Consider the following 25,303-nt stretch of genomic DNA (forward strand, 5'->3'; position numbering starts at 1 on the left):
ATGAGGAAGCGAAGTTTCAAGATGAAAAGGAAGGTGAGTCTTGGTGGAGGAGTTCAGTCAGAACTACAACCAGGAGGGGTATGAAGTGTGGCCAGTCTGGGCCCATCCCCAAAATGGAAACCCCTCAGAAGGAAATCATTAATGGAAGAAGGGGGCAGAGGGACAGGTCTGAAGGACTGAAGAGAAAGGGGCTGAGGAGACGAGCTAAGGGTGGGATAGGATAGAGCAAAGTCAAGTGTAGCATTAAGACCTTAGGAGAGCACAGGGGATGATGGGGGGAAGAACGTTAGATTGGGGCATGCCAAGGTGAGAGGCAATGAACTTTTCTTGGCAAATGATCTGTTCCGGTTGTGGGGTGATTCAGCCACCGGGGGGGGGGGGGTAATTTCTCAATGCTTAAAGCCTACAAAGGACTATACATCCGGTAGAAAGGAGACAATCTGGATATGCAGAGAAGTTAAAAGAAGATGTATAGGTTGTGTCCTATAAAACAGGAATTGCCCCCTTCTAATGCTCTGGAAATTTGTATGCCCAGCTTGCAAGCTTAACTTTGCAGCAGAATGGTCTGAGTGTCACTCTCCAAGAAAGGTGACATTTTTCCAAATGGTGAACTTCCAGGAAGAAAGGGTACTTTCCAATGATATGTGAATTTTATTTTATCACAGGAACCAGCAGTTGGAGTAGACTTAGACCTGGAAAAATTGGCTTTGATTCACTGTTACATCTCTGTTTCCCTATCTGTGTTATAAGGACAAACATGTCTATTTAAGTGGGGTTAATTTGGTTTGAAGAAAGTATGTTTTTCTTTAACAGTTGCAATAAGGCTTTGGATTAAGTGAAAGTATAAGAAAATGCTGATAGTTTCAGTGAGAAGGAAAAAAGGATTTGTGAAATTGAAGTGGAAGAGGGGATAAAAATGGAATAAATCAGCAAGCATTTATATCAAGTGCTTACTATGTGCCAGCCAACATGCTAAGCACTGGAAGTATAAGCAGATAAGTATATATCTGAATAGTGAGTTCATTAGTCCTATTGAATTAATTTGGCAATTAGGAAATTGATTTTGGGATTAGAAAGTTCCAAAGGATTTTTTCTTATGCCTGATCAGTGTAGGATAAATTTCAGCCTTAAGAGTTTAATTGAGGACATGAATTTTATTTTCTCTTTATATAATAAATCGAGAAGTATCTAAATCCTGCTTTCAGATAGGAAGATGGCTTAGCAAACATTATCACGCTTTTTTAAGGTTTACTACATTTTTCAGCCTTTGCTTTCTTAATTGCAATTCTTTCAAGTTATGATAGTTAAATATGAAGTTGATGGACTGCAAATGATAAGGTGGAAACTCGGCTTGGCGATTCTAATGGCATCTCATCATCTGGGATTAATTGATCATGAGTAACAGGTTGGAGGGATGGTCACTGTTGGAGAAAGAGACTGCCAACTTCAAAGGTGGTCACATAAAACTTTTTCTCTGTGGTTGGTTGCTGTGATGTATCTATCATGCATTGGCAAGATGACGTAAGTATCTTGCTCTACCATCTATAATGCAATGAAATTCATTGAAATGGAGAACCCTGATGTCACCCCTGGAAGTAACAGAGGGAGAGTAAGGTACTTACTGACAACTGGTGGACTCTTCCATCAACATGCTGGTTTTGGGGTCCACAGACAGGAGTGTGAACCATTAAGAAGACAGATGTGAGAACTGATACTTTAAACATGTGAACACATGAAGCAACTAACTGTTCAATCTCTGGGGTTTCTTAAAGTTAACACTTTCATGATACTGGTACAACTTGATATCAGATGGGGAATTCCCCACTGACTAAAAAGATTCACCAGTACTTAAGCAGTAATAACCCTATCTTACTTCTCTGCCAACACTACCTAGGATTACTGAGTTCAGCAACCTACTGTTGCTAGCAGGGGCTGCCTCCCATCTGGCATTGCATACCAGACACGGACAGACATAGTTCACTCGGGGCCAATCTTAAGGCCTGTGCTTCGTATGCACTACCATCCAGTCAGTGAGCAAGTTGAACTGTACCCTAAGAACTGAACACTACAAGAAAAGTGCATTTTGGAACTACGCAAAGCCAGCATATGGAGAGGGAGCCATAACAGGGCAGCTGAAGATGATGGATGTGGCATGCAAGTACTTGGATTGGGAGCGGGTTATGCATTATAAGCTCAGGTATGTCCTCCTTTTAAGGTGAGAGGAGAAGGGATCTTACGTGGTCCATGTATCACCCAAGGAAAGGGGCCTGGGATGGGCACCTTGTTTTGCAAAATTGAAAAGGGATCTCCATTTTCTTTGTGGTCTCTCCTGGATAGTGGAGCTTAAGCACGAGGTCACAAAGATGGGCAACTTCTTTGCCCACGGAGTATATGGAACATGGACTGACTCACCCACTGGAGAGGAGTCTCAGTGAAGAAGTCTTGTAGCTCACTCCACATTTTAATAAAAAGAAAACTCCCCTACAAGCAGACTCCAGCCCTGAAAACCAATCAAGTCAAGGGCAGCAGAACCCCACTATGAACCTCGGGATGAAGACTGCTTGTGTAATCTGACTTTCGTCTGACATTGAGGACCAGGTCATCCACCTGAGGTATCACTGAATAAACCAAATTTATTTCCCTAACAAATGCTTGGTACAGACTATAACATTCAGTCTATCAACAAATTTGGCTATGCCCAAGTTGACTGTTCCAAAAGGCCCCAGGGTTCCAAACATTTAGCCAGCACGGACCCTTTCTTACACATCCTCTTGATGTGGCATTTCCACATCAGTGTTTATTGACAACCAAAGTCCTGCTTCTTCCCATCAGTGGCCAGAGATTGGTTGCCTGTCCAGCCAGAGATCTCTCCTCCTATACATGGCCAGTTGCCTTTCCCAGCCGCTTTTATGGAGCCTATATGACCATCATGATGGCTCCAATTTTACACATGGTTTCACACAGTATCCATTCTGGATACAATGGAAACTGTAGAACTATGTGTCAGATAAAGATGAATTTTGTTGTTCAGTTGTTTCAGTCGTGTCTGACTTGGTGAACCAATTTGGGATTTTCTTGGCAAAAAAAACAAAACTGGAATGGTTTGACCTTTCCTTCTCCAGCGCATTTTACAGATACGCAACTGAGGCAAACAGGGTGAAGTGTCTTGCCCAAGGTCATACAGCTAGTAAAGTGTCTGAAGCTGGATTCGAACTCAGGAAGAAGACTCTTCCTGACTCCAACATTTTATCCACAGCACCACCTAGTGGCCCAAAGATGAATTGCAAAGAGCCAAATTTAGGCTTAACTGTCAGACAAACTTTCTAACAATGAGAGCTGCCCCAAAATGGAATGGGCTGCCTGCCTCTTGCTGGAAGGTGTTAAAGGTAGATGACTATTTGTTTGACAAGTGGAAGAGGAGATTCTTGTTCAGGTACAGGTTGTACTAGTTAGCCTTGACCCCTGTTCAGAGATTATAGGCCCCATTTGAAGGAATGCCCCCATCTTCCTTCAGCAAGATTAGTTTAGTGAATTTAGACGACTTTGAAAATGGGTAGAGAATATGTGGGGGAGGGGAAAGGGCTCTGCATCTGAGTTGGAGGACTTGGGTTTTAATCTTGACTCTGTTGGGTATGTATGATCTTGGGCCAGTCATCTGACCTCGCTAAGATAGAGTTTCCCTTCTCTATGAGGGGTAGAGGAGACATTTGTGGTCCTTGGGTCTCTAACCCCATGCTTCTTTAGTTCTGGCCCTGGCTTTTATAGCATCCATTTCCCTCATTACTCTCCAGTCACTGGGGGCTGTAATTAAAGTTTATATAGATCAACAACTATTCACTAATTGCCTTTGCAGAAGGCTGAGTACTCAGTAGGGATAGAAAGCAGACAGCAATTCCTCATGGAGCTGAGGGTCTAGTAGGGAAATATCATTCTCTTAACTACAATACAAAATAAAAGGTGAATGAGGTATAAACATGGTGCTATGGAGATTCTGAGGAAGGAAGGACCTTTTCCAATTGGGTTCTAATCCAGCAAAGCTTTATGGAAGTGGCGTCTGACCTAGGCTTGAAAAGAGGTGAGACTTCAAAAGGTAGGGGAATTCTGGAGATAAGTAAGGTATAAAGGCAGGAAAGCAAGGACATGTTCAGAGGATAGGGAACTTTCCTGTTTGGCTGGAGCTAAGAGTCCACCATTAATGGGAGTCAAGGCTGGAAAGGAAGAATGGAACTGGACTGTTAAGGGGCCTAGCTGTCAGTGTGTGGAGATTCAGACTTGTAGGCAATGGGGAGCCACTGACAGTATCTGAAGAGGGAGAGACATGATTCAGTCTGCCTATGAGGAAGATAAATCATGTTCAGGAGAAAAAAATAACAGCAATAAAATATATTAAGTCCACAGATTAGAAAATGGATAGAAAGGAGACACAGAGGCAATACACATACATATATACATACACACACATATATATGCACATGTATATACACATATGTATAATTTAACACACTATAGTTTTGAATTTTACATACAATTCTTATTTTATTTGATCTTAGAGGTTGGTTTATTTAAAAATTTTTTTAATTATTTAAGGATAGTTTCTGAGAGTCTGAAGGATGCAAGCAAAATTATTATAAGGCTACTACAGTAGTCCAGGCCAGATAGCATGAGGGTCAGAACTAGGGTTAGGTTTGCCTTGGATAAATGCAAGACAAAGTAGAGTGAGAAGAGGCAAATCCCAGCAAATCACTGGATACAGAGTTGACATTCGGAGTTTGGATGGGGGAGGGGGGGCTCCCACAAGAGAAATAGGAAAGTCAGGAAAGAGGAAGATGGCTTTATGTGAGAAGACAAGTCCAGTTCTAGACATGCTGAGATTGAGGTGCCACACAACCCTGGTGGGACTGTTGGAAATAAGAGAAAGGAGTGACCTAGTACAGAAGTCACCAGTTAAGCCACAGGAATGAAAGAGGCTGCTAAGGAGTATAAAGAGAAAAGGACAAAGGAAGAACTCTGGAGGGATGCACTTAAAGAACAAGAAGAGGAGGAGGAGATAGGCCAAAGGAGCCTCAGAAGCAGCAGTCAGGGAAAGTGTCACAGCGGGAGAGAGTGAGGGTATCGAGGGAAAAGGGGGGTTAACAGGGTCCACCCCAACACAGATGCCCAGGCCAAGACCGAGAAAAGGTACGTGAGAGACTTCTGACTTGCCAGGGTACGATGAACCTCTTCAGTCCCTACAGCGAGTTGTTTATATCTATTATTTCTTGCTCTATCTGATATCCTGATCTTACCTGAAGAAAGGTCAACCCACATCTCCAAGCCACATGTGTAGCCTGAAAACAAATGTGAAGAAATCAAATTTCCAAAGTATTTGATGGATTGTATTGATGTTGTGATTAAAAGTAACATTAAGTCCTCTGAAAATAAGTGTCACAAACAGAATAAATAGTATAATTTGTCACTTCTAGTCAGTACAATCAAGGAGATCACTGAAAAAATAATACCATAGGGCATCTTCAGTTAACACTGATTGGAAATTGGACTGTCCTTGATTCAGCAGGACTCCCAATTTTCCCCCTAAACACAGTGCATAGGACACAGCATGTTAGAGCTAGAAGGAAACTTTGGAAACAGAATACAAGTCCAAGAAGTCAGAGTTCAAAAGGACCTTGGAACATGGAACATCAGAGAGGGAAAGGAACCCAGAACACAGGGTGTCAAAGCTGAAGGGAGTCTAGAGATCACTCTGTCCAACCAATTAATTTTACAGAGCAGAAAACTGAGGCCCCGACAGAAACAAGGGCTAGAATTAGAGCACAAGTCTCCTGACTCCCAGCCCCACCCTCTCTCCCAGCTGACGCCTCCATCGCCCTGGACAGCTACAGCTGAAAACGACCAGCTGCCTCAGTCCTACCTCCGGAGCAGATCCAGGCACCAGGTTTGCCAGCCACTGCTTCAATGGCACTAAATTTACTTATGGAAAACCACTGATAGAGCATCTGACCTTTCATCCACGTTTTATTTTTCACTTTAATGTGCAAATAAATACAAAAGGAAACTACATTCAAAACAGCTGAAAGGAAGCACAAGGCCCAAAGCAAAGATGCGAGCAGAGATGGGGTACTGAGGCCATAGGCGGCCTGTGCCTGCCTTCGGGCCTGCTCCCTGGGCCTCTCTGTTTCTGGTGGCCATGACTTTCAGAGAAGTGCCTGAAAGCAGGTGCTTGGAAGGGCTGATGGCCACTGAGTGGCCTAGGGAACGTCTTGAATACAGATTATAAATTAAGTTTCTTAGAAAAGAAGGATGCCTCCAAAGATAGGAAGTTTACTTACAAAGACAGTGGCAGAAGACTGGGCAGTGTGCGTAGATGCAGCGGCCTCCACGGCGCTAGGGGCCTAGCACTAAAGGCATCTGAAGCCAAGAGTTGCAACCTAGCATATCTCTAACCAACACTTATCTGTATTTGAAAATCCTAATAAAGTTTGGCACAATTGGTTGTCTCTGCAACAGGAGGCAGAGAGAACTGAAGAACAAGACTGAGGTGCATCTGTGAACTGACAAAGAAGTGCTGGTCACTTCCACGACCAGCACCAGCTGATCATTTTCTGTTCATGACTCAGACAGGCCCAGGGCTTGCCGAGATGTAAGCAACATCTGAGAAATTATACTCCAGTCCATCCTTCCACTGGTAGGCATCTGAACCCTGCTGCCAAAGCACGAGGACTAGCCGTGCTTTTCCGTCACTGCTTTCTTCTCAGAGCAGAAAGGAGAGCTTGGTGACTGACCAAGCCAGCGACTTCAGCTCATGTTGCTGTCACCAAGCCCTGGAGTGAGAGCCAATGGACACAGAAGGAGAAAATGCAGCATCCGTCCTCCAGGGAGGATTCTTGTCCTGATTTTTGTAGAAGTTACAACCATAAAACAACAGCACAAAATAATAAATAGACATTTCTACAGCTTTGCTTAGGTATACGACTGCATTCCCAGAAAAGCCTCCCCAGCACTGCGGAAGAGGGGCAGGTGCTCCATGCCCTGGCATTCCTACTTTCCTCCCTTCCAATGGCTTTAAATTTAGCTTTTAATAGCGGCATGTTGATCAACAGGCCTGGCCTCTTCACCTTTGAAGGCCAATGTTGACATCTGCCACTTGATAAAGCATGATGGTAACAAATGGGGCTCCAAGGGTTTCAGCCATAGCTCATCCTTGATCCCACAGGATATCAGTTTAACTGAAAGGCACTTCTCTCACTTTCCAAGTGATTGAATGCCTCTGGGGACTGGATGGTGGCCAGATGGAGCCTTATAAAAACCAACGGGCCAAATCAAACTTCAGTTTTTTTCTGGGCTATACTTCTGTGATTGCAATCCCCTGGGGAATAAACAATGGCGGGGGGGGCGGGGGTCCATCTGAGATGGCACTAAATAGATCAAGTGCAGGTCCTTCAACACAGAAAGGCATCCACTGACCCCAAGGGTCTCTAATGAATGCTTGGCATGGCCAGTACCATTTAGTCTATCAACAGATTTGGCCATCTCCAAGGTGAGTGTTTATGCCATAAAGTTCCAGGTCTCCTAACATTCAGCCATTATGACAGGCCCTTTCTTACATATTGTTTTGAGATTTGGAGTCTCCAATACAGAAGCAACAACTGCAAATGTGTTCATCGACAAGCTAAGTCTTGCTCCTTCCAATCGGTGACTAGGGGATGGGTGCTTGTCCAGCCAGAGATCCTAAATGGGGAAGCTATACAGGTTTGGCACACGACACAACCTGACAGGTGGTTTAGAAGAAGGAAAGCAGCAGCCAAGGGAGGTCCCCATGGATGCCACAAAGCTGGTCAGGTCCAACCACAAGGAGACACTGATCCAATCTTATACTCTTTCTGGCACCCAACGGGCCAGACCAGCTTCAAAGCTGTACAATGTCTCCTAGTGTCAGTTTTGGATGGATCTGAGGCTGAAGAACTGAATCCGAGAGAAATCTCCAATCTGATTGTTTTAGATCCAGTCATGAAAATATAGGGTGATACTGCAAAGGAGACAACGATGTTCCATATGAAAATACATAATAACCAATCTTGAGTAAAATGCCATTATGATAAATACCAATAATACACACATTGCATTCCCATCACTCTTTTCAAGAGTCCAAGTGTCAGTGACATCTGCCCCTCCTGAGCAGTCAGGGAGAAGCAGGGCGGCGGCTGTATTGCACCCGGTACCGAGTCACGGGGAGGCCGTGGATAGTCACCGTCTCACAGGTTGTCTTACATGGCACCATGTCTTCATCCTCCTCTCCCATCAACCAGTCCTGGACCAGCTCTGCAGCCTCTGAGGTGACATTGTCCTCCAGCCAGCGGCTGTGCCACTCTTCAAACTGCTGGTGGTGCTTCAACAAGACGACCGGCTGTACCTGAGGGAACAAGCGAGGGCAGAGAGCCTGTGATCAGGAGAGGCAGGCTCTGCAGAGGAGGAAGAGGAAGGGGGAGAGAGCCCCTGACCAAAGGGAGGCACAGGAAGAGGGCAGGGGAATCCTAGGGCATGACCGTACCTGCTGAGCCCGGCAGAGCGTCCCTCGGCGGTACATGTAGTCCTCCGAGTTCATGATGAACACCATCTTGTGGGTGGTGAGCTTGAAGCGGCAGTCAACGTTGCAGGCGCTCTCCACGCCAACGAGCCTCTTCCAGGAGCTCTTCACCTCGCTGCGGAGGGCTCGGACCTGCTTGCTTTGCCACTGGCGGAACTTCTTGAGGTTTCTAGAGTAACAAGCAAGCCAGTGAGCATCAGGATAGGAGAGAAAAACAAAAGGTAGACCGAGGACCTGGAGAGAGGGAAGGGAGCTGACATTAAGGTAATTCACCCCAGAGAACGGCTACTCTCTTGCTAACTTCTGGCCTGATTGCTGAGAACAGTCACCTGTTAATTCCCTCTGACAGCTCCTGTCAGCACCAAAATCTAGCCATGAAAGTTGTCAGAACCGCAGCATTCTGGAGGTGGGAGACATCAGGGTCAACCGGTCCAAGCCTCCTCCCCGGCAGAAATGCCCTCTATGACATCTCCAGTGCTTTAAGAGCTCTGCTGACAGGGAGCTCATGCCATTCTTTTGTCAGACAACTCTTTTTTAGAGTTCTCTATCAAGGCAAAACAAAGCTTACTCTCAATTATCCTCTCAGTCTGCACTAAGTCTAATGCCTCCTCACATGTCAGTCCTTCAGATATTTGGAGACAATGATCAGGTGACCTACTGAAGTCTTTTTTTCTCCAAGTTAAACAAACATCTCTAGTACTTTAAGTCAAGACAAGGTTTAAAGTCTCCCCTGTTTCCTGGTTGCCCCTCTCTGAGATAAAATTCCAGCCTGTCAATTTCTAAAATGTTCCTGTTTGAGCCTATTGCCTGACTAACCTAGATGAGTATGGAGGGGGGATAGTGGGTCCAGACATGGACCAGGGAAGTAAGTCACGGTGTGTGGGGTATGAGGCGGGGGATGACAAGGAGTCACTATAAAAGCCTAAAACTTTGGGGGGATGGGTTGAGTCACACAATGTTTCATGCTATTAACATGCCCCATAAATTTTGCCACACTGACCCACTACTGATTCTATCCTCAATCTCTGCTCCTAAATGTGTTTTCCCTGCTTATGTCAGCTTTCTGAATTTTTTATACCTTGAAAAAACCTTGGTCCCAAACAGCCTGGCCTTTTAAATGTGATCAACTCCAGATGCCGACCTTATCCACTCTCATCCACAAAGGAGACTGAACTCTCTCAGGGCTAGGCCCAAGCTGACCCCGACACAACATCCAGAAGGAACACAATGCAGCCTCCATATGTGGTCTGATCAGGGAAAAGAGCAGGGGGGCTACCATCTCCTTTGCTCTGGATGTTTTCCTTCGCTTCATAAATGCTGGAACTGCTTTAACATTTTTAGTAGCCCATCACACTGTGGACCCTTACTAAGTTTGTGGTCTTGGACTAAGATTCCTAGGCTTCATCACAGTAGATAAGCTAAGCAGGTGAATCCCAGAAGAAAAGCTAGTCCAAAATCCTCCCCTCTTCCCATAGTCACAAAGAAACAGCCAAGCTAGGAATCCGGGGTGATTCAGAATGGGCCAGAAGTGACTGGTGACTGAACTTACCTCTGCAGAAAAACAGGTTTCAGAAGGAAGCCATCATTTGGTGGATTCGGTGCTCCCTCTGTACCCACGTACTGCTCCATGTAATTGGCTAAGTGCTACAAAAAAAGTGAGACTCAAGATGCATTTCCTCTCCTCATTTAATGATGAATCACAAAGTCAGACTAAACCACATTATGTCTCTTCTTTATTTGAAGAACTGCACATTGTAATCTATATCGTGTGCAATACATCCAGCAAAAAGCAAACAACCTCTCTGTCCAACAAGAAGGGAGAACAGCTGAATAAATCATGATATTAATGTAACGGTGCCACAAAAATCCATAAAAAGAAATGGGGATGTAAGACAAGTAATGCAAAGTAGGATCAGCAAAATATAAACCACATACAAAATTACTACAATGAGATATGAAAACCAAAAATAAAGGCAATAGAGCATTATGAATATGGATTTGGAAGGGGATACTAAGCAAACAGATCTTTGTTTTTATTTTGTTAAATGCACAGTATGATTTTTTTTCCTATCAATTAAGATGCGGAAAGTAATTATTTTCAGATTTCATTGGGCTATTTCACATTCAGTTTGCTATGAATAAGTTCATAATTACTTTTTAAAAGATTCAAAGGGCTCACTGAATTTGCCAGAAACATTAAAGAGGGAGCAGTCTCTCCCACCCAGCAGTCTCATGCTCACCAGTCTTTCCTTGGATAAGTGAAGGAGGGAAGACAAACCTAAATCCTCAGGCTACGTTGAGGCTGCTTTGCAGCCAGTACAAACGGACAGATATAATCAACATACTATTGCCCCAAGCAGTGTTGTGGCACAAGCACCCTGGTGACATGGTGAACCCCACCAGAAAATCCTGAAACTCCCCCGCCTGGCCACTGAGCTGACGGCACATTCATGACATGTACTGTGTTAATCAGAAGACAGGCTGTATCTCTTAAATGATATTTCTTGGAAAGAATAAAACCGGTTTAGTTGTGCACTGAGAAAATAACACTAATTATAGATTGTACTTGATAAAAGTCAGATATGAGAAAAAAAAGAATGACCACATTCAGATCGACACAGGATACTATTAATCTTACAGCTTTAGCCCCCTGACCTCATAAAATCATTTCACATTTGCTGAGATGGGAATGTAAAAAGAACGCTGAGTTGGGAACCTGGGCTTTCATTTATAACTCCTCCCACTGGAAGTGAGCACACCATCCCAGTGGCAGCAATGGCATCAGACTGGTGTCCCCACAAACCTCCGAGCATCTCTGAAGAAGCCGCAGCCAGCTGAACTTTGGCAGGTTCCCACTCTCACCTAACGGAGGGCCAAGCTATGGAGCATCAATGTGGGGAGCTACCTGGAAGGCCAAGGGGCCGGCTCCTAGCCAGTCCAGCCAGGCCCTCCCTTATCATGGCTTCTTGCACATGGCTCTCGGCCACACCTTCCCCAGATGGCCCTCACCTGACCTGGATGACCTTTACCTGGACTTCCACAGGATCTTCGGTCTGGGCCTCTTCCGTGTCCAGCAACTCAATAGTCATGATCACCTGCCCTTTCCTCTGAAGAAACATCACCTAGAAGAGTGTAATACAAGCACACTTTACTACCTGAGGATGGTGAGCAAGAAGACACTTTGCCCATAAGCAGACTCAGGGAGCTAGTCTCACAACACTCCTGACTCACCATAAAAACGAAGCCTTTTCCGACATGGTTCCCAAACTCTGAGACGAGTTAGGAATCTGAAGCACAAAAGTGTTTGGAAACATAAAATGTCAGGGCTGGAAGAGAGCTTAAACGTCATTTGGTCCAACCTATACCAAAGCAAGAGGCCCCTTTACAACACCAGTGGCATGGGCATCTCCAACATCATGCTCCCAACAATGCACAGCTCACCGTCTCACGAGGAGTCCAGAGTCCAAGGTTGGACATCCAAAATCATGAACCGACAACTATCTTCCTCTAACTCTTTTTAAAATAAATTGTCTCAAGTCTTCTCATTTTTATATCACAGTCATCTCCGGATAAACCATTTTTTGTACATGCCCTACCTTAGAGATAAACAAGGTAAACTCGCTGTTCCCCAAGCACCCCATGCCATCTGGGCACTCCTGCTGGCCATCCCCAGCAGTTGCATTGCCCTTCCTCTGCTGGGGGACCTTTCAGAATCCCTCAAGGTCCCACTCAGATACTCTTTCCCATGGAGTCTTTCCTGAACAGAAAGTATCCCACCAGCTAAAAGAATCCCCCTCGTTGCCTCACCTACTCAAAGTTTCCTAGGGCTCTCCTTTGCCTTCATCATACCCTACTGCACAGCGTACCAATAGGTGAGCGTAACAGACTCCTAGCACAACCCAAGCTGCAGAAGAGCAGGGACTTTGCCATGTTTTATCTCTGTATCCTTGGCACCCAGCATGCCTTGTACACAGTAAGCCCTGGATAAATGTCTGCCGAATGAATGAATCAATCGATCATTCGTGACTGCTCCTATTCTCTAAATCGTTTGAGGGGAATGGAGGTGAGGGAATATGCATGTACACATTACTATGTGCCAGGTACTATGCTAAGAGCTTTACATATATTATCTCATTTGATCCTCACAACAACCCTGGGAAATAGGTGATACCATTATCCCTATTTTTTATAGTTGAGGAAACTGAGGCTGACAGAGGTTAAGTGACTTTACCAGAGTCACATACTTATTTGTGAATGTCAAACTACAAATTGCTAGGAAGCTAGTAATTTGAACTCAGGTCTTCCTGACTCCAGTGCTCTCTCCACTCTGCCACCCAGCTGCCTTCAAGCACTTGCTTCAAAATATCTCGAGGAACAGCATATTATTTTCCTCATTTAACAAGCAGAAAATGAAGCCCAGAAAAAAAACAAAATGCTCAGCTACTGTAGTGCCCACAGTCACATCCTGTAAGTGGCAGAGCCAGGCCCCAAGCACTCCACTGCACCACACCAGTCTTACAGGTGTCCCCATCCTCAGCATGGGTCCCCTTGGCAGCTCTCTGGGGATACTGCAAGTGGCCAAGGGATCAGTGAATGCGCTGCTCTAAATGCCTGGGACAGTGCAGTCAGCAGGACAGGAGAGCATGCTCTCTGAACACGCAGGGCCCAGGTTCAATCCCTGGCACTTCCAGTTTCTGTCCTAAGAGAAGGAGTGCGAGCTCAAGGATGAATGTTGGTTCTGGTGTCACAGACCAGGGTTCAGATCCTGCCTATGCCACTGGCTCTGGGATGTGAGGCAAGTTGCTTACCCTCCTTGGCCTCAGTTTCCTCAGCTATAAAATGAGGGGGCTAATGCCATCGTTGCCTTTTCTGAAATTGGTTCCTCACCTTGAAACAGTTCTCATCGGCCATGCACCGCTCTGCCTTCCACTGGTAACTCGTCTCCTTGGCTGCACGGACACAGCGGGAGGACAAGTTCCCACCAGCTGCGCCTCGTTTCTTCTCACTGAGGTAGAGTTCCACCACTTTTAGACAAATGTCATCACTCACCAGGTGATGAAGCTGTGGGGTTAGAACAAGCACAACTGAGTACACACTTGCTTTACTGATTCCTGTGTCTCATACTCCCTAAGGAGATTTTTTGGAAAGTTAAAGGGAAAGAGAAAAGACGGACAGCCTGTGTGTAGATCACAGTTGTAGCACTTTGTCCATGGGAAGCCTTCTTCTGGAATCATACCTTATTTGCCCAAAGTGTCAAATGGGATAGAAAGAAGCAATCTGAACTGAGTTCACAGCATTCAAGTCAAGAACCAAGCCCGGGGCTCTGGTCTCCCTAACTCCTATTTTACTGGTTAGTCCCCATAGGCTCCTTTGAACTTGTGGCCCACAATGCCAGAAAGGCCCCCAACAGGGCCACCCTGGTAGGGTAGAGAGCTTGAGCAGGTGAAGGGCAGAGCTGGGCTGACTTAAGAAAGACCTCTGTGGGGCACATGCCTGCAGGCACATAAAAGAGGGACTAGGACAGCCCCCCACAAAGCTGCTGAGCCCCTTTTCTTTTCCCAACACTCACCTGCCGCACGATGTTCTGTACCAGCTTGTCCATAGTGAAGCCGATGTAGGCATGAATAGTAAACATCTCCCGAAGGGTGTCCTCATACTGCGTGGGATCAATGTTGCCCTCTAGTAAACTCCTTACCATGTCCAAAAATGCTGGGTAATATTCCTCCAGTTCCACCTCACCTAATTAAGAGACAGAATTCTTAATTCTTTCAAAGTCATCCAGAGGAGAAGAGAACATCACTAACAGATTAACAAAAGCATCCATGAAGAATCATCTCTGAAACTCAAGGGATTTATTTCTGCATCCAATGGTTCTGGGCCAGAGAGGGATTATCTCTGATGGCACTGAGTCACAAGCTTACAACACTTATTCTAAGAAAGCTGACAACTACTGAGTGACCACAACGAAAAGATTTCTGGAAGCAAACTGACAAAGTGTCTATGTCTAGATGCCTCAGTGTCACATACACAATACTTCAAGAACCAGTGGTTTCATTAGTGAGATTACTCCTTCCACCAATGCAGATCACAACTCCTCTATGTCCAGAGGAAAGGTTTTATGCATTCTCAAGACAAATAGCCACTGCTTGGCAGCCAAGATTCAGGGGATTAAGGCTCTCCAACACTTCATTAGGCTGGTCACTAGATAAAGATCCACACAAAGGTCACTGCCAGGCCCTACTCAAGGCCCTCACAGCTGGCTGGGGACTCGTCCCAGATGACGGTGGCAGCTAGCTGGCACAGCCTCCAAAGCTGAGCTGGGGCCACGCCTGCCACACGGGGGCAGCAGCAACAGAAGAGTGTCTGGGAGGGAATCGATACAAAGAACAAAAGCAAGACATCTCACCCAACCACCATCTGTTATCAACTGGGGACCATGGAAAAAGATACAAATGACAACCAACACCAATGTGGTTGAGGGACTGCGGTCAGTGCGCATCCTAATTGGGTCTTGACTCCCACACTCACAAGCTCACCGAGTGACTGCACGAATCGAGTCCCTTCTTGGAGCCTTCTTACACCCTCCGTCACACAGCAATAATGCTGCCTCGTCCCTACCTCACGGGGCGGAGTGAGAACAGCTTTGTAGGTTGTGGAGTGCTACGCACGAAGGCGATCGATCACTCCACGTGCTCCAGTCCCCAGACAAATGTCCCTTTCCTATACCACATGCAACCACAGCCCAGGGCTTTGCACTATGGCTCTGAAGAGACCAAAAATATGCTAGCAAAATAGGCTTCCCTTATTTCAGAGTATGCGGGATACAAGCTGAGAAACTGAGCTTTGGCCCCTTGGCCACAGTGCTGTCCCAGAGCTGGTAACATCACAGGCATCAACACCAAGGGCGCCCCAGGAGATCCCCACTGAGAGGGTGTGGAGGGCCCCTTAACAGGCTAGCTGAGCCGTGCTTACTTGGCTGCTTCAGCCGCAGCTCCATCGCAGGGTCATTGGATTTCTCCTTCCTCCCTTCACAGAGGAGTTTCTCTCTCTCCTTCTCAGTCCGATATTCTAAGAGCTGTTTCTGGGCCTGCCGGTAAATCTTTAAGAGCCTTGAACACAGAGTCTGGTGAAGGCGCAGGAAAAAATACCAGTTGTTGTTGGCAAAGAAAAGGCTGTAAACATCGTCCAGGGCCCCAGGCTGCTCAGGGGCTGCAGCAGCAGCAGCACACGAGCCACCCTTTTCGTCCAAGGGGCTGCTCTGTGGGAGAGACGCAGATTTTTTCCAGAGGTCGGCAGTGTCCAAATTCTGTCCCTGACTGTGTTCTCGGTCTTCATCTGTCGACTCCTCAGAAATGCCAAGATCTGAAAGCTGGGAAAAGAACAAGCTGGGCACAAAGTGGTGCACTATCTGCTGAATGGTGCCCTGATCTTCCTTCTGGATTGTCGGCTGCCTCTTCACGTAGTAGCTAATGAGTGAGGCTGCGTCCTCCAGGATCTGCTTGTCTTCGTAGACAAAAACAAGATGGGGCTCATTAGTCGGGGCGCTCCGGCCCTCCGAATGTTGTTCCTGGTGCTGCAACAGGGGAGAAATGTCACTAGAGAGAACACAATGTTTTCCCAATCAATAGTATTATTATTAGAAGTAGTGAAAAGTGTTAAGTTTTGTTGTGTTTTTTTTTTTTTAAAGGAGGCCACATGGTGTGACGGGTGGTCCAAATCCCAGTTTAGCAAATAATTAGCTGTGACACCTTGGACGAGTTTCTCTAGCCCCCCATATCAGTTTCCCCATTTGTAAAATAAGGGATGGAGTAGTTTACTGTAAGGTTCCTTGAAGCTTGGCTGTTTCACACTCAATAAGGCCCATTCCAGTGCTGACATTTCATATTCTAAGGCCCCTCTTTGCCCTGACATTCTGTATTTTAAAGTCCTCCCAGCTCTGACATTCTGTGTTCTAAGGGTCCTCCCAGCTTTGATAGTAGCAATATAAGAACTTAATGGAAAAGTCATCAATAACACCAAAGAATCCCACAACCCTAATTTCCCTCTAGAAAATTAGGTCCTTTGCAAACTAGGCCTATTTAGTTTAAAAGAGAAAAACATGAGTCTAAAATCAAAGATTCTTTAGAGATAATATTTCAGAGACTTAGTGTAACCCAGCATTTCAGAGATGAGGCCTCTAGTGAGGTGACTCATCCAAGGCAATAAAGGGAGCACATGGTGGGGTCAGGACTGAATCAGGCTTTGTATCACTACGACCCTCAGATTCTAATCACATTACTATCAGAGTTGCTTATGACTCCTTTGTGCTACCTGGTAATTCCCAGCATAATAAACACAATCCATGACAACATGATTACCAGAAGAAATCCTTTAAAACCCTAGCACCATATAGCCTTGATTATACAAAGGACATAGGGGTGGGTGTGAGGTGGGGGATGGAAGCGTCAGCATGAAATCATCTGATAATACAACTGGTACATTAAAATTTCTATAGTACTTTCTACACAACTCTGTGAAACAGACAATTCAAGCATTATTATCCCCACTCCCAAAGGAGGAAACTGAGGCCCACAAAAATGAACTGATATGCCTAAGGTCCCAAGGCTGTTTAGTGGCAGAGTCAGGAATCCACGCAGATGTTCTGACTCCAAGTCTGGTATTCTTTCCACTCTAACAAGCTGCCTTGGGAGGTACCTGTCTAAAGCACAAGAGGATTGCATGTCCTGCCCAAGTAAGACACAGTTAAAGCGAGAGTTTTAATGCATGGTACACTTAATGAAACCAACACCTGGTTTGACTTAAAGAGCAAAATAAATCATAATTAAACATGAAAAGTAGAGAACTTATAACTTCTTGGAATCATATTTCCATATGTTTCTAAATTCTAGCTGTGGAAGGCCATCTACCTGCTCTTCAACAGCCCTGCTCTTCCTGTGACCATTTGTCCTATCTTCAAATTCTTCCAGAACTAGATGCCATCAGCGTGACGTCTCCCATCCAAAGGAGAGCCTCCAACTTGTCTGTAATTTAGTAGATAGTCCTAATGAGATGTTGTAGCCAAAACTGCAATAGCCTTGGTGATGGCCAATTCAACCTAGCTAGACTAACGTTCACATGACACATTAGGCCCTTACATATCTTCAAAACCTTCCTTAAAAATTAATCTTGAGGGTGGGGGGGCAGCTAGGTATAGGTAGTGAGTCAGGAGGACCTGAGTTCAAATTCAGCCTCAGACACACAGCACTCATTAGCTGTGTGACTGTGGGCAAGTCACTTAATCCCAATTGCCTCGCCAAAAAAAAAAAAAATTAATCTCTTAAAGAATCTCTGTCAAATTTCTATTTTATCTGTCTGTGTGACTATCACAAGCTCGAAGAAGATTCACTTCTTAGGTATTAAAAAAAATTCTCAATGCTCTGCCACATGGCTGCCCAAGCCAAAAGTAAGCATATGACATGAAACCTCCAGTGCAGGTTGAGACCAGGAGCACTGAGGACATTGGAAAGGGCACTGACATGTAGTGTCAGCAGCTTCAAGTCTGAGGACCTGTCACTAACAGGCTGTGACCCTGGCAAATCACTTCACTTTAGGGCCTTTGCACCTTCATTTATTAAGGGCCCAGGAATGCAATGATCCCTTCCAATTTGAGCATTCCATGTTCCAAAGTTTCTCTCACCTCTGATATTCTGTGATTTATGTTCCAGAGTTCCGTCCAGCTTGGACACACCATGTTCTAAAGTCTCTTCTAGCTCTAACACCCTATGATTTACTGAAAGAAGGCATCTGGTCTCCTCTTACGTCCGAGCAAATCTTACCTCATCATAAACACTTTCAATTTCATTCAGCAAACTTTTTGATCGAAGTGCTTTAGTATCATTTTGCTTAAAATTAACAGCCTGATGGTCAAGAGACTTTAAATAAGCCTTCTCATACTGCTCCCGCCAGATTTTATTGAAGCCTTGCTGGGCTTCTCTCCATTCCTCCTCTTTTGCTTTTAGCCTGTGAGATATAAGCAATGTTCATTTACCAAGAAAACACAGGGCACATTATTCAAACCCATTACATTACTGTAATATTTCTACCACCTTTCTGGTGCAAATCTTAACTCAAATGTGTGGATTAATTTATGGCACTGTTAAATTGCTTGGGTGAAAGAAATGATACCTTCCTTTCTGCCCTCTTTAGCCCCAAACTGGGAAGCCAGGGTGATGAGTTCCCCAATCTCCCTAAGCCACAGCAATGGAAAAACAGACAATACCTTTTTAGCACTACAGGAACAGCAGTCACTGGATTCTTCTTCAGACTTTCAATGATTTCTGGGGCTTTATCGCCATAAATTCGGTAGATTGCTCGCCGCTGGATGACTTCAGATGTCCCTCCCAGGCAGTCATCTAATCGGAATTTTTCCTGATCTTCTGGAGACATTCTGGAGAGTTTTTTCTGCACACTCTCTAATACTCGGATGGTGGCAAGGTTGGTCTCCAAGACGACATCTAACTATTGAAATAAATTCAGTTCAATGGATATTGATTAAGCACCTACCCTCTGTATAAGGTGCTAGATAGTGCAGTGGATAGAGCACTGGGCCTGAAGTCAGGAAGATCTGAGTTCAAATCCAACCTCAGAGACACACACTAGTTGTGTGACCCTGGGCAAGTCGCTTCACCCTGTTTGCCTCAGTTGCTTATCTATAAATGAGCTGGAGAAGGAAATGGCTAACCACTCCAGTATCTTTGCCAAGAAAACCCCAAAAAGGGACCACAGAAGAGTTGGACATGACTGAGAAATGACTAAACCACAATTGCGTATATGGCCCAAGGCAGACAAAGGAAAAACAGTCCCTGCCTTTAAGGAGCCTGTATTTTTACTAAGGGGATGCAACATACACAAAACTAAATTAATACAAGGTAACGCAAATTAATTTCAAAAGGGAGGAAATGCTAACAACTGGGGGAACAAGAAAAGCCTCACGTAGGAGGGGAAACCTGACAAATGCCTGAAGGGAACTCAAGACTGTACAAGATGGAGGACAGGAGGAAGAGCATTCCAGACAGGAATCAGCACACGTGCAGAAGCAGAGAGACGAAGGTGGGATTTGGAGGGAGCCGGCTCATCTGACCGTAGGGAGCGCTGGGGGAGGCGCAGCTCCCAGGAAGAGGGGAGCACTAGCGCACATCGTATCTGCTCTGCGGTGCCAGCATCAGTCCTGGACAGCACAGTATGAGGACACTGACAAGGCAAAGACCGTAGAGAGGAGTGTAACCAAGAGGGTGAGAGGCCCCCAACAAGCCCATTTCATGGGAGAATAAGTTGGGGGAACAAAATCCCTTCCAACTCTCAAACTCTGTGATTATGGGACATGGGGAATAGCTAATTGGCTAGTCTGACTAGCATGAAGACCGTGTGAAGGAAAATAGTAAGAAACAAGAACGGAAAAGTAGGTGGGAGCCTGGTTGTGCGGGGCTTTAAAATCTAAGTTGAAGATCTCATATTTTATCCTAGAGGCCCCATGGAGCCAGTGAAGATTTCTTAATAAGGGAAATTAAATGGTCAGATCTTTACTTTAGGAATATCAACTTGGCACCTATCTGGAAGATGGAATAGAGAGGGAAGAAACTAGGAAGTTATTCTAAGCATACAATTTTTCACTTTTTTTTTTCATGGTTTTTTTTTGGGGGGGGTCTGTGTTTTCTTTCACAACATGACTAATATGGAAATGTTTTGCATGACTGCACATGCATAACCTATATCAAATTGCTTACTATCTCAGGGAGGGGGGAGGAAAGAGAGGAACAAAATCTGGAGCTCAAAATTTTTAAAAACGAATGTTAAAAATTGTTTTTACATGTAATTGGGAAGGAAGAGGGCGGGGCAGCTAGGTGGCACAGTGGATAGAGGAACAGCCCTGGAGTCAGGAGGACCTGAGTTCAAATCCAGCCTCAGACATATAACACACACTAGCTGTGTGACTCTGGGCAAGTCATTTAACTCCAAACCACACCCCCCCCCCAAAAATAAAGGAGAGGAGAGGGTCTTGGAAGTCATCTAGTCCTACTGAACTTAAGATTGCTGAAATACCTCCAGTGACAGGGAACTCATCATACCATATGGCAGCCCATTTCATCACCACCAACTTTAGGAGGTCCTTATTTACAGTTAGCTACCATCTGCCTTTGCAATTTCACTGATGCTAACTCAACTCCCAGCAGAAAAAGGTCCAACAGCCACACCACACAATAAGTCCCTTAATTATATGGCAGCAACCCTTCTCCAGTCGAAATATCCCTTATTCCTTCAGTCAATCCTCACATCTCAAGAAAAGTATCCAAAAACAGCAAATCATTGGAATCATTTTTTTTCAGCTACCACATTCACTCTGGACACATGGTTTATAATACTGAGAAGCAGGACAACTTGTCTACAATCACATAAGCAGCCCTCTAGAAAACATTCAGCTTCCTGGCAGGGACTCCCAAAGACAAAATTGCTTGCCTCCCAACGTCCATGAAGTCCTAAAAGTCATATCTGAAAGAGCACAAAGTCTGTCAGTCTTTAGATTCAATAAGAGTATTCAAACTGGCATTTAATGGGCTTGCAGGTAGGCCATGGTTCTTTCAGAATGACAGAGAGGAAATACACGACCACACAGAAACCTCTGCTCTCTGAGTTACTCAGTGGTGGAGGGCGGCAGCCACAACAGTCCAATGTGGCCCCGGGCTGTACAGAAGTGGGGACTCCGCTCTTCTCTCTGCTCTGTGCACATCTGGAATGTAATGTTCAGCTCTGGGTAGCACATCTGTGGAGGGACATTAACTTGACACACTATGTCCAGAGGAAGGGAACCAGTGTAAAAGGAAAATACAAATTATGTCATTTGGCTGAATATACTGAGGATACTGACCCTGGAAAAAGCTGCAGCAACAGGAGGGAGACATGATAACTAGGTCTTCAAATAGCTGAACAATTACTGTATGGAAAAGGGATTAGCCTTGTTCTCTTTGGCGCCAGAATACAACCAGGACCAATGGGTTAGACAGAGATTTTGTTTTAATATGAGGAAAATCTCAGTAAGAGTACAGTAGATAGCCTTGGAAGGTAGTGAGTGTGCCATCTCTGGGGAACTTCAGATAGAAGCTGGATGAGGTTGGATAAGAGGCCCTCTCTGAACCTCTGAACTCGGAAACTATCAAAACCGGCTATTGATGGAAGAGGCTGCCTCATGAGCAAATGAGCTTTACATTACTGGAGGAGGTACTGAAGCAGAGAATGGACGATCACCACTGGAGATGTTCCAGAAGGGATTCATGTTTCCACTAAAAACTGAAGCAAATTGTCTCTACAGTTCCCAACTCCCTCTGGGATTTGATGATTTGAAAGGAGAATGGACGGGTGAAACTGACAGAAGAAGGTTAGCAAAAGGATGAACACTCCTAAACTAAGAACAAAATAAAACAAAATTAAAATATCAGCTGTAAAACTGTTATGACTCTTCATCAAGGACACTAAAAGAATCAATCAGTTCAACCTCTACAATGGAATCTCTAACACCATCTGACTGCCACAGGGATGCTGGGTAGGAGTAATCAAAGCACCATGATATCAAAAGGGTAAAAAACAGCACAACAAACACACCTCAAACCGTTCGTCCTCACAGCGATGCAGTTGCTCCTCATATGGAGTTTTTTTTGAACTGACAAAAGTAGAGTCTTCAGACCAGGATGGAAAGGACACCCAGGTATCATTTAAAACCTATGACAAAAGAGAAAAATCCAACATTACATAAAGCTTGTACTTCTCCCATCTAAGCCACAACAATGACTCTGTCTCATTGGTTCCCCAGAATTCTGAAAAAGGCCACGGTAAATGTCCTTAAAATGAAGTAGCAAAAATCGCCACATGGGCGGCAAGTACCTCCTTGCATATGGCTGTCCTGCCACTGCACTTTGGCTGTTGATAAGTTTTGGGGAGTGCCCGGTAACTAGATCCTATGCGCTTGCAAGATGCGTAGTCAATTTCCCGACCAATTCCATCCCCCGATCGATCACTCATGGGTGGTGCAAACGAAAGCTCTTTTACTCCCAAGAAGGACTTGAATTGGGCGAAGAGTTCTGGAAATTTTCTTCAAAAGTTAAAGGCATACTGTAAGTCCACATAGTCACAGCCTTCCCAAAGAGGTTTACGTAGTGTGAATAAAGTAGGTGCTCAGTAAGTGTTTAGTAAATGAACACAGGAGGCTTGATCCTATCTCTAGCTCAGGGGTTCTTAACCTTTTTAGAGTAATGAACCCTTCTGGAAGTCTGGTGAAACCTATGAACTCCTCAGAATGTTCTTTTTAAATGCATTTAAAATGCAAGGGATTTAAATGCATAAAATACATAGCATTATAGAGGGTACTAGTTATGTTGAAATATAGTTATTAAAATATTAAAAAGAAAAGTTACAGGGCCTAGGTTTAAGAACTCTCTATTCTAGCTATTACTGACAGAATCAGCAACTTAGTTATACAACATTAGCCTATACATAAGTTGGCAATTTTTTTGTCATATCTGGCTTGTGCATAACTTGGGTGTTGCCTGTAATTGTTATTTTTCAGTGTATAACTTCGTATTGCTAATTCCTTTCAGATATATCATCTAGTTCTCTAGAGTTGGCCTATATTTGGACAAATATGGTCTGTACCTATCACATACCCCATACCATCTTTCAACTCTAAATACTCAGACCTGAAATCAATGCTACATATTTGATTCTTATACCAGCAATGTTAATGACATAAAGTGGGCTATATTTCTGGCAAAGTTTTTCACATGGTTATCCTATTTTCAGACTGTTACTGTCTGAAGTAGATATATTATTCATGCTGATCAATATTAAACATCTATTATGTGCAAAGCAGTGGGGGAAAGACAAAGTTCCAGGAAGATAAGACCTCTCCCCTTTATCCCCACCCCAACCCCATCTCATGATGGCAGGCAATGGGGGTATGAGACATAAAATAAAATCATTAGGCAGTGGAATGCAAAGTCTGAAAATAAGATTCCAGTTACATGCCATTGACCATACAGTGTGTGGTGCGGAGGCAAGACAGCTAGGCAGAGTGGTATACTGGGAAGCCAGGAAGACTCAGGCTCAAGACTCATCTTGGCTGTTTACTACCTTTGGCAGAAACGTGACACGTCAATATACAATCTGTTAAATTACACTATACTGATGTGATAGGCTTGCGCTTTCCCCCCCTAAAATCTGGCATACAGAAGGTAAAGCATGAGTACAGCTTATAATTAGTGTTACTTTTCACTGTGTGGCTTCATTTTTGTTTTCCTTTATGAATATTTTGTTTGAATGATGTTGCCCCTACTTGGACTATGCATTTTTAATTTAATAACTTTTTATTGATGTATTTTGTATTTTTACATCATGACAGTTTTCCCCAGTATCACTTCTCTCTCCCTCCCAGAGAACCATCCCATATAACAAATAGTATTTTTTAAAGAGAAGAGAAAAACAGGGAAAATATCAGTGTAATTAATCAACAGAATGAAAAAATCTGAAAATACAATTAAGGACTCTACATCTCTGCCAAGAAGACACTTCCATTGAAAGTATCTTTTCATATCTCTTCTTTTAAGCTAGGTTTGTTTAAAATTTTGCAAAATCTGCTTTTAACTTTTTGTATGTGGCTATTTTGTTTATATCTTTGTCGTCATTGTGTATTTCCTTGGCTGTTGCATTCTGTATCAGTTCATGTAAATCTGTCCATGCTTCTCTATATTGGTCACATTCTTCATTTCTTTCTTTTTTTTTTAAGGCAACTGGGGTTAAGTGACTTGCCCAGGGTCACACAGCTAGTAAGTGTCAAGTGTTTGGTCTGACACCAGATTTGAACTCAGGTACTCCTGACTTTAGGGCCAGCGCTCTATCCACTGCGCCACCTAGCTGCCCCCATTCTTCATTTCTTACAGCACATCATTTTCCATTATATTCACATAACCATTAATTGTTTACCGATTTCCAAATAAATGGACATCTACTGTGTTTCCAATTCTTTGCTATCAAAGGAAGTGCTGCTATGAATACTGTGGAGTATATGGGAGCTTTATCAATGACCTCCTTAGGATATAAAGCCAGTAATGGAATCTCTGGGTCAAAAGGTATGGTTGTCTTAGTCCAGGGCTGGAAAACTTGCAGCCTCCAGGCCACATGTGGCCCTTTCGGTCCTCAAGTGCAGCCCTTTCACCGAATCCAAACTTCACTGAACAAACCCCCTTCATTAAAAGATTTGTTCTGCAAAACTTGGTCTCAATCAAAAGACCGCACCCAAGGACCTAGAAGGTCACATATGGCCTTGAGGTTGCAGGTTCCTCACTCATTTTAGTCACTTTATTTGCACAATTCCAAACTGCGACCCAAAATGTTTGCATGTATTTATAGCTCCATCAAAAATGCACTGGTGTGCCAATCTTCCCATAACCCCTGCAACAATGACTACGTTATTTCCATCTTTGCCAATTATCATAGTGTTACGTGAAACTTCAAGGTTGTTTTTATTTGCATTTATCTTATGATTAGTGATTTTAAGTATTCTTTTATGTGCTTTTCACTGTTTACAATTTTTTTGAGAACTGTTCATATCGTATGACTTCTAATGTACCGGGGCTTTCTGTCTTTTACTGTTACACACACACACACACACACACACACACACACACACACACACACACA

At 44.3% G+C, this 25,303-nt stretch overlaps 1 protein-coding gene across 1 annotated transcript in view; it reads right to left on the minus strand.

Moving 5' to 3' along the window:
- Positions 1 to 5,996: 5,996 nt before the first annotated feature.
- SIN3B (SIN3 transcription regulator family member B) overlaps positions 5,997 to 25,303 on the minus strand; it is a 63,447-nt gene continuing 44,140 nt past the window's right edge. The window contains exons 9-19 of the mRNA XM_027845385.1: positions 22,493 to 22,700; positions 22,214 to 22,330; positions 18,840 to 19,078; positions 18,397 to 18,580; positions 15,554 to 16,154; positions 14,151 to 14,320; positions 13,469 to 13,642; positions 11,611 to 11,703; positions 10,131 to 10,225; positions 8,546 to 8,750; positions 5,997 to 8,407 (exon numbers count right to left, since the gene is read on the minus strand). Coding sequence (XP_027701186.1) covers positions 8,177 to 8,407; positions 8,546 to 8,750; positions 10,131 to 10,225; positions 11,611 to 11,703; positions 13,469 to 13,642; positions 14,151 to 14,320; positions 15,554 to 16,154; positions 18,397 to 18,580; positions 18,840 to 19,078; positions 22,214 to 22,330; positions 22,493 to 22,700 — 2,317 coding nt within the window. The 3' untranslated portion in view covers positions 5,997 to 8,176. The remainder of the gene's footprint in view (positions 8,408 to 8,545; positions 8,751 to 10,130; positions 10,226 to 11,610; positions 11,704 to 13,468; positions 13,643 to 14,150; positions 14,321 to 15,553; positions 16,155 to 18,396; positions 18,581 to 18,839; positions 19,079 to 22,213; positions 22,331 to 22,492; positions 22,701 to 25,303) is intronic.

The sequence above is a fragment of the Vombatus ursinus genome, unplaced genomic scaffold (assembly GCF_900497805.2).
Source record: "Vombatus ursinus unplaced genomic scaffold, bare-nosed wombat genome assembly UNPS02014961.1, whole genome shotgun sequence".
NCBI classification, from domain to species: Eukaryota; Metazoa; Chordata; class Mammalia; order Diprotodontia; family Vombatidae; genus Vombatus; species Vombatus ursinus.